The sequence below is a fragment of the Caenorhabditis briggsae genome (genome assembly GCF_000004555.2).
Source record: "Caenorhabditis briggsae complete genome, chrIII, whole genome shotgun sequence".
Lineage (NCBI taxonomy): Eukaryota > Metazoa > Nematoda > Chromadorea > Rhabditida > Rhabditidae > Caenorhabditis > Caenorhabditis briggsae.
Genome location: NC_013490.2, coordinates 11,304,638 through 11,314,702, shown reverse-complemented (window position 1 = coordinate 11,314,702; position 10,065 = coordinate 11,304,638). Strand labels below are relative to the sequence as shown.

Genomic DNA, 10,065 nt, shown 5'->3' with positions numbered 1-10,065 from the left:
AAAATTTGCCCATAGGAAAGGCGCCCGCTGCCGTGGCCTAGGTTTCTCACTGAAAATCCTCGTCCCCCGGCGGCACCTTTTTTTTTGAATTTTCTTCCTTTTCAACGGCGTTTTTTGGGAATTTCGGATTTTTTTTGAATTTTTTCGCAATAATATTCGGAAAATAGATAACTTTTAACACATTTTAATGCAATAAAAATTATTGGTCGGAGTCCCCCTTTCAAATGCTTTAAAACCACTGAAACAATCACAGTTTTGTCCAGAAAATTCTCCGATAAAAACAGAAAGATCCACGAAACCTATGAAAAGGGTATCTTGATTTTGACTTTATATATCTTGGTTCCCGTAAAAGATATCAAAAAGTGATCAACTAACAAAATATGACTAATATTATGATGAACATTATATTAGTTGACTACTTTATGATATCTTTTACAGGAACCGAGATAAATTGGACCAAAATAAATAGTTTGGAAATCAGCGCCCTTCTATTTTACAGGATTATTTTTCTGATTCTGATTATTAAAGGATCTGGAACATTATATGATTTTATTAAAATATTTGGCTCATGAAAAGTTAAACTTATGGGCAAATTGTTAAAGGTGCCGCGCCGTTACAGGCTGAGCTAGGCATTATGCCCCCTCACTGTCCCATCCCCCTGAAATTGGACCATTCCTCTTCTTCTTTTCCTTCCCTTCTTCCTCTTTGCTCCAACTATACAAAAAAATAGACAATAGGGATCATCTCATCATTTTCGTATTCAATTGTTTACGCACAACAAGGAGCACAGACAGATAAAAGGCAGCAGCACATACGTTCTCCTTCCTCGACTCCTTTTTCATCTCCATTTCCTTTTTCTCTGCGTCTCCTCGTAATACACACTGCTTCTCTCTAAAAAATTCAGAACTGAAAAATTCGTTGTTTTCCATTTTTCACCTAGTTCCATTTTTGTTCCCCATCCTCCTCTATTTTGTGGTAATTTTGAGAGAAGGAAGGGAAAAAATGGGAAAATCGAGTGCAAACATTTTTGGGGAAAAAAGAAAAGAGTTGCTATTTTGGAGTGTGTCCATTCGAGAGATTTATCGCATGACAAGGAGCTCTTTTTTGGAGCCAACTGAGACATTTTTGTTTCGTTTTGGAAGTTCTAGGAAGTTAGATTTCGGAATTTTAGTAAAACTCAAAATAAGGAAATTCAAAAAGTTCAAGAAAATCTAAAATTCGAAGTTCTTCAAACTAAGATTTTAATCTCAGAATTTGAGTTTCTGAAATCGAAGTTTTGAAGTTATAGAATTTTTCTGAATTTCGAATGAAAAATTCAAAAAAAATCACCATTTTGAACCGATATTTATATGTTTTAGAAACGGAAAATTTTAGGAATTTTCGAATTTCAAAAATTATTGAAATTCGAAAAAATCATAGTTTACAAAATTTTGAGATTTCGAAGAAATTTGAATTTCAAATTTTGGAATTCTGAAGTACTCGAATTTCTTTTATTTTTGAATTTTGAAATTCTGAAACTTAGAAATTCTGAAATTCGGAAATTCTGATTCTCAAAATCTGAACTTCCCAGATTTTGTGATTCAGAATTTATAAATTTCTGAACTTAGGAACCCGAGAATCTCAGAATCTCAGAATCTTAGAATCTCAGAATCTCAGAATCTCAGAATCTCAAAATCTCAGTATCTCAGAATCTCAAGATCTCAGAATCTCAAAATCTCAGAATCTCAGAATCTCAGAATCTCAGAATCTCAGAATCTCAGAGTCTCAGAATCTCAGAATCTCAGAACCTCAGAATCTCAGGATCTCAGAATCTCAGAATTTCAGAGCTACAGCATTTCAGAAATTTAGAATCTCTGAATTTCTGAATTTCTGAATCTCAAAATCTCGGAATTTTATAACTTTTGAATTTTTATACTTCGGAATCTCAGAAATTTGAAAATTCATAAATGCGGAAGTTCGGAAATTCCAAATCAAATTAACGGAAATTTCTAAAAATCGATTCCCCAAATGCTAACAAATCTCATATGTGTACACTGAAAAGTAAACAAAAATTCCAGTCAGTTGCAAAAAAATCAAAAAATAATACGATTTTGTATTTATTTGATTTTCTGACTTCTCTTTTCTCCACTTCCAGGTGGTGTTTTTGTGTACACAGGTGGGTATAAATTCCAGATTTTTATGTTATCAAAAAAATATCTGACAATGTTTTTGAGCTGAAAATGACAGTCAGAATTTCAGAAAATTCATTTTAACTCTCGGAAATATTTTTCGGACATTGGGATGAAAAAAGAGCAAACTGATTTTCAGGCTTTTGAGGATTTTCAGACCATTTTCCTACATTTTTTTTAATTAAAAGTATTTTTTCAATTATTCTTTTTCAAACTTCCGGATCTTCGAACTCCCCAAATAAAATTTCTAGTCCTTTTCCAATTGCGGCCAATCCAATTCCAGCCAATTCCAACCTCGAATGTTTTCAAGTATTCATAACTTTTTTGGTCCGTTTTTTGTCTGAATTTCGTAGAATATGCCGTTCAATTATTCTCCTTGTTTTTCCAGTTGTCCCTCTTCCCCTTGTTTTCCGGGTTTTCAGAATTTTTTCTAGGAAAAATAAAAGCTAAGGGCAACGATTCTTGGGTTTGTTTCTAGTGAGAATAGAACTAGCCGAAAGACACGGTCTTTAAGAATTTTTTTCTTGAAATTTTTTTTGAAATTTTGAAATTTTGAAATTTAAAAATTCGATTTTTTCAAACTTACAAAGTCCCCAAAGTTTTTCAGGTTTCAGATTGGTTTTCAGAGTTTTAAAATTGCCTGAATCCAAAAAACTTATTTCTGAATTTCTGAATTCCTGAATTTCTGAATTTCTGAATTTTTGAGCTTCTGAATTTCTGAATTTCTGAATTTCTGAATTTCTGAATTTCTGAGATTCTAAGATTACTAGATTTTTGGATTCTGAACTTCTGAAATTCTAACAATTCTAAATTCTGAGATCGTGGAACGGATTCAAAGATTCCAGGAGATTCACAGATTCTTCAGAGTCTTTAAAATTTAAAAATTTTAAAATCCAAAAATGCAATAAAAGAAATAAAAAAATCACGAAATTCCAAATGTTCTGAATTTCTGAATTTCTGATTTTCTGGATACAATAATTTCGGGCGTCCAGAATAACAAATTTTCAAAAAACCAAGAAACCAAAATCACAGGGCAAAACCTAATCATTTTGAGATCAAAAGAACCAAAAATCTAGTAATCTAGTAGGTCATATTTGTTTTTTTTTTCTGTTTCGTTCCCCGATTTTTCCAATTCTTCTTCAACTGATCCTCTCATCAATATTGACTCTTTTTCTCCCTCTCTGTCCTCTTGGCGATCGAAAATTGTTTGGTTTTTTCTCTTTTCTCTAAAAAAACAACACATGATTTCTCTTTCTTTTTTTTTGCAACTTTCCACTTTTTTTCTCTCAAAAGTGCCCTGTTTCTTTTTTGATAAGAAAAATGATGATATGTTTGTTCAGAATGGTTTTTGTAACCGGTTTTGTTTTTTTTTCCGACTTTTTGGTCAGCGGAGGTCAATGAACCTAGTTTCTGTACAAAATATAGGTCTAGGTCATTTTTTGAGAATTCAAAAATTCAGAAATTCAGAAGCTCAAAAATTCAGAAGCTCAAAAATTCAGAAATTCAGAAATTCAGAAATTCAAAAATTCAGAAATTCAAAAATTCAGAAATTCAGAATTTCAAAAATTCAGAAATTCAGAAATTCAAAAATTCAGAAATTCAGAAATTCAAAAATTCAGAAATTCAGAAATTCAAAAATTCAAAAATTCAGAAATTCAGAAATTCGGAAATTCAGAAATTCAGAAATTCAGAAATTCAGAAATTCAGAAATTCAGAAATTCAGAAATTCAGAAATTCAGAAATTCAGAAATTCAGAAATTCAGAAATTCAGAAATTCAGAAATTCAGAAATTCAGAAATTCAGAAATTCAGAAATTCAGAAATTCAGAAATTCAGAAATTCAGAAATTCAGAAATTCAGAAATTCGGAAATTCAGAAATTCGGAAATTCAGAAATTCGGAAATTCCAAATTTACAGTTATTTCTATTAGATCAAACTTTCCACGTGCTGTATATGACCCACTTTACCCACCCTATCTGTCCCACTATTCCTGTTTTTCATTTAGCAAAAAAAACTTCCAGCGCTCCCCATATTTATTTGATCCGTCAGTTCCATTGTACTCATCCCTCGACCTATACTACACCAAATTTTGTGTGTTCGCCTCCCATCTATCTCTCCTTTTCCTTTTTTTTCCAGTTTTCCCATGTGATGTATCAATTCTTCTTCTCCTTGTTTCCTCCGACACCTCGAAAGTCACAAGTGTGTTTTGGGGTGTCCATCTGTTCCACAAATCTAGAAAAACCCTCATTCATCTTTTTTTAGCCTCCCTTCCAACGTGTGTGTCGTGTGATAGTCCTTTCAGGTGACACTGGTGGTGGAAAAAAAGAGACCAGATGACCAGTACTCCTCATGACAAATGACCCAAGTACATTTGTATCTTTTTGGTTGGGTTGGGCAGAGATCATTTCTCTTTGAAAATTGAATGTTTTCTGATCAAAAATTATGGGACATGCTTGTCACTTTGTGCTCAATTATCTCGGCTCCTATAAAATATATCAAAAATTCATCAACTGATGAAATCTTGATAGTTTTATGATAAACATTTTGCTTGTTGACCGATTTTTTATATCCTCTACAAAAACCGAGATAAATTGGGTCAAAGTGAAGCGACTATAGGCCGAGTTCGCGACTGAAAGGCACCCTTTACTTTCATCCAACTTATCTCGGTTACTGTAAAAGATATCAAAAAGTAGTCAACTGGCAAAATGTTTATCATAAAATTAGTAGTATTTCATTAGTTGATTAATTTTTGATATCTTTCACCAAAAACGAGATTAATTTGGTCACAGTTAGGGGACTCTTTGGTCGTCCTGTCAAAGAAGGGCTCCTAACTTTGACCCAATTTATCTCGGTTCATGGAATAGGTATCCAATAACGCCCAACTAATAAAATGTTTAATATACAAGCAGCAATAGATTATCAGATGACCACTTTTTGATACCTTCTACAGTAACACAGATAAAATTGCTCAAAGTTGAAGATTAAACAGAACTTGACAGGATCATAACTCAAAACAAAAAAAAGCTGTACCATTTTGAAAAATTGAATAAATCGTAAAATTTGGTGTTAAACAATTTTGTAGTTTACAACTTTTCGAAATGTACCATGGTTTTAGAGATACGCGCCTTTAAAGGTACATAGAGAAGGTGCTAAGAATTTTGGACGCCAAAAAGGGGGCTACCATGTCTGTGGCGCAATAGTGTCCAAAAAATGGACCTTCTGATTTAGAGACTTAGAACAATGTGACAATGAGAAGTGAAAAATTTCTGTCGTTCAAAATTCTCAGATACCGAAATACTGAAGTTCCAAAGTTCTGAAATTCTGAGATTCTTAAATTTGAAAATTCTCATATTCTGAAGTTCCGAAATTCTCAGATTCCGAATTCTGGAATTCTAAGAATTCTGAAGACAATGAAGAAAATTTCTGCCGTGATTATTGAAAATTCAGAAATATTGAAATTCTGAAGTTCTGAAATTTTGAAGTTCCGAAGTTCTGAGATTCTGAGATTTTGAAGTTCTGAAATTCTGAGATTCTGAGATGCTGAGATTCTGAAGTTCCGAAGTTTTCAGATTCCTGAATACTGAAATTCCAAAGTTCTGAAATTCTAAAAATTCAGAGATTTTCAAGCTCTGAAATTCAGGAATTCAGAAACTTCGTCAAAAAAAATTGTACCCCCGAATCACAAACGTTGTACCCCTAAATGAAATAAGTTGTACCCCAGAATCATTGGTAGATTGTACCCCTGAATCGTTGTACCCCCGAATTTTTGTACCCACGAATCACCATTTTGTACCCCTAAATCAGTTGTACCCCCTTGTACCCCCGAATCATTGTACCCCCCCCCCCCGCCCGAATTTTTGGCCAACTTTAAGCAAAAATTAAGAGATGGGGGTCTAACCCCAAAACAATTGGGTTTTAAAAGTCATCCCCCCTCTCGGTTCCAGGTACGAAAAGTGTCCTGGAGTACCAGTCTGTGTACGGGTGGGTCTCTGCCTCTCCTCTCTCCGAAATGAATCAATCAGCTGTCCTGGCGTGTCTCCTTTCGCATGCTGCGTCGCTCCAAACCCGCTCTCCGTGTTTTTCAATTCTCTTTTTCTCGTTGTCTCTCGCACCACACGACTTTTCGGAAGAGACTGGCGGCATGCTGGCACGTACCCCCAAAGACATATTGACCACTTTATGACCCAGTCTTCTCCAGAAAAAATAAACCCTCGTTCGCCTTTGAAAACCATTCGTATAGTTTTTATTAATCCATACATAAAAATTTTGAGAAGATGAAATTAAGTGTTCCATAGAGAACAATGTTCCAGTTTTCGATCTTTGTTTTGTTCCCCTTCGTCAGCAGACCCTCTCCCATTTTTCTTGTGTTTGTCACGTGTGTGTGTGTGTGAGCAGTTGCACATACTTAGTACGAACTACGTACGGGACATATGTCTAGGAGCAAAAAAACCATTTGATGCGCTAGATGATCGAGCATGAGGTCTTTTTGGTTTTTAAATTGATGTTTTCGATCAGGTTATTGTTGAAATTGTTTTTTGTAGCCCTCTTATAATTCAAAGTGTTCAATAAACTCAAATAAATCAATGATATAGCTGGTCCTAAACCATCACTTTTCCCTAATTACCGTTAAAACATTTGTGCGAAGTTGATATTGTGGGGACCTGGGGATTTATCTCATTGTCTGTCAAAGATATCAAAACATTTTTAACTAACAAAATATTTTTCTTAAAATGTTTAACATTTTGTCAATTACTAATTTTTTGGTACCCCTTACAAGAACCGAGATAATATTAGTCAAAGTTAATAGTAGGGATGAGCCTCTAACAGATCGGGCTCTTAACTTTGACCCTAATTATGAAGTGAAGCGACTATAGGCCGAGTTCGTGACTGAAAGGCACCCTCCAGTTTCATCCAACTTATCTCGGTTACTGTAAAAGATATCAAAAAGTAGTCAACTGATAAAATTAGTGTTATAATATGCCAATTATTTTATTAATTGACAAATTTTGGTATCTCTCATAGTAATCGAGAAAAGTTTTGGCAAAGTTAAGAGCCCGAGTGCGGGCCGAATGGCCTTAAGCGAAATAGCCCTTAACTTGGACCTGATTTATCTTGTTTCTTGTAAAAGATATCCAAAACTTTTCAACTAATTAAATATTTGTTATAATGTGATTGATATTTTTCCAGTTAACAACTTTGTGACATCTCTCCTAGTTATCGAGATAAGTACAATCAAAGTAGTAGGCTTGGACGGCTCTGGACTGTCTGTACAAAAGTTTGTTCTCAATTTCAGAACATGACCTACTCTTCATAATTTTCCCCTCCTGTTTTATCAATCATATGTTTTCAATTCCTCTTATCAGTCAATGGTCAGTTGACAATTTTCTTTCATTGATTAAGCACGAATGTTTGTCCGGATGTCCATCTACCGTAAATGCTCTCTCAGCCTTTTTAAACTCAATTATATCGGTTCCTATAAAAGATATCTGAAAATTTATTAACTGATAAAATGTGTAGCATAATATAAACAACATTGTATCAGTTTACGGATTTTTGATAGCTCCCACCGAAACCGAGATAGTTGAGCTCAAAGCGCACGTATAGGGTTTTTCGATGTCCCCCTTTTGATGATTCAGTGAAGTCACTCATTTATTAGAAATTCAAATTTCCCGCCTTCGCTCCACTTGCAAATTATACATTTTGTCTGAACGAGAAACTGCCAAAGTTCCTCAATCGTTTCCATTGGGAATTCTCACATCACATGCTTCTCCTTTTTTCCTATTTTCTCTCTCTCTCTCTCTCTCTCTCTCTCTCTCCTTTTCTCCATATTTCCAGAAATAGTTTCTTCTCCGTCGTCTTCCGTCATTTATCTCCTTTTTCCTCCTTCTAATCACCATCTCTTCTTTAATGTATTCATGAGGATGAAGATGAAGACGTCGGAGATGGAGTATGAAAATAGGGGGAAGAAAAAGAAGATCATAGGAATACTGATAAGCCATGTGATATGGTTTGTGATCTAGAATCTAAAGGGGGATCTCAAACATCTGATAAACATTCTAGAAGCCAGACATCTAAAAGTTAGAACCTTCAAGATATGGAATCAGGGAATTTCGGATTTTAAAAATCGAGTTTTGGTTCTTATGACCTAGGCAAGGGATCCTAATCCCTTTATCTTTGATCCCAATCACTAAAAACCTTTACTGATATGTATTTTTGATCGGTCAGACAAAGGACACTGCACTTTTTGTTCTAGCTTTTGCACATTCTAAAGCCCCCCATAGGATCCCCATTTGACCAACCAACTGACACTCTCATCAGAATGCATCCAAACGATGTTGCACTTTTCCTCGTCTATCTGCCTCATGAATTCTAAAAAAAATTCTGACGCAGGACGAACCTTTCAAGAATCTTCTTTTTTCGGATATCCAAAATTTTAAATAAGGTCAGAAGCCATATACAGCATTTTCGAAATGAAATTTGGAAGTAGAAAGATGATGAGACACCTAGGAACCTGAGAGAAATCCAGGAATCCAGGAATTCAAGAATCCAGGAATCCAGGAATCCAGGAATCCAGGAATCCAGGAATCCAGGAATCCAAATCTTAAGAATTCAGAGAATCCGCAATTTTTCAAATTTCCAAAGTCGCCAGGTGTCCTCCATTGCTTCCGTCACCTGTACTTCCCCCCCCCCCCCCCCTATATATCAATCTGGCCATGATCTTTCTGCAATTCAACCATCCTATCTGACACCAAAGCCATTTCAATGTTACAACCTTCCTGTCCTCTCGTTCCCCCTCTCTTCAAAAGGTGTCCTTTTAGTGCATGACATAGTGCGAGCCCCTTCTCTTCCGTTTATCTCTGCGTCTCGCTCCCTTTTTATCTCTAAACTCGTTTTTGTGTCAGACGAATGGGCCATTCTTCGAAATGGATGGTGAAAAGGGCGGCCTCTCTAGGCTTTTTTTTTATTTCTGGAGAGAGAACCTATTCCATTTTGTAGTCTAGTTTTTTGAAACATGGCTCTGGTTTTTGAGCTTCTTCTTTGAGCTCAAAATTGTATGTTTTGAACAGATTCAAATATCTTCAAAACTTTAGAAATCAGACTTTTTTTGCCGGAATCAAAAAACTAAAAATTGTATAAAATTAGCAAGTTTCGTCCTTCAAATTGAGCATAACTATCTAAAGGGACACCAAACTTTAAGGTAGTTTATCTTGTTTTTTTTTAAATTTTTTGATAACATAATAAGCTTTTTATCATTGAATAATTTTCGATAAATACTTCTTACATAAACCAAGATATATTTCGTCAAAGCTAGGAGCCCTTCTGCGAAGATTCCCAAACTTTGAGCCAATTTATCTCAATTACTGTAAGAGATATCAGAAAGCTGTCAACTGACAAAATGTTCATGATATTATCACAAGCATTTTATTTGCCAAACGTTTCTGATACCTCTTACAGAAACCAAGATATGTATATTGCGTCAATGTTATGCGCCCTTCTGCTGCAGGCCGATCGATGGGTCCCCAAACTTTGAGCCAATTTCTCTTGTTTCATGAAAAAGATATCACAAAGTGATCAACTGACAAAACGGTTTTTTTTTCAAATTTTTCGCCAAAATTTTTTTTTTGTCCTGTCTGATAAGGCTTTTTCAGAACCAAAATGTTATCAGCAATGCAATGCCTTGCTTGTTTTTGTCCAACTTTCCCAGCTCCTTGTGCTCTGATCTAGACACGACGTGCCTGTTTTTTTCGCCTTTTTTTCACTCACGAGTCATTAGTATAGATCATAAAACAAGAGTTTTGGGCTTATCAAAAAACATTTTTATTAAAAAATTGGAATTTTGCCTTAAACCTGTAATAGAAGGGCCTCCTCACTTTGAGCCAAGTTATCTAGGTCCCTGT

At 34.9% G+C, this 10,065-nt stretch overlaps 1 protein-coding gene across 1 annotated transcript in view; it reads left to right on the top strand.

The window, feature by feature from the left end:
• Nucleotides 1-8,088: 8,088 nt before the first annotated feature.
• Nucleotides 8,089-10,065, top strand: part of CBG03644 — a gene marked incomplete at both ends in the record, with an annotated part of 4,812 nt that continues 2,835 nt past the window's right edge. The window contains one exon of the mRNA XM_002647056.1: nt 8,089-8,174. Within this exon, the coding sequence (XP_002647102.1) occupies nt 8,089-8,174 (86 nt within the window). The remainder of the gene's footprint in view (nt 8,175-10,065) is intronic.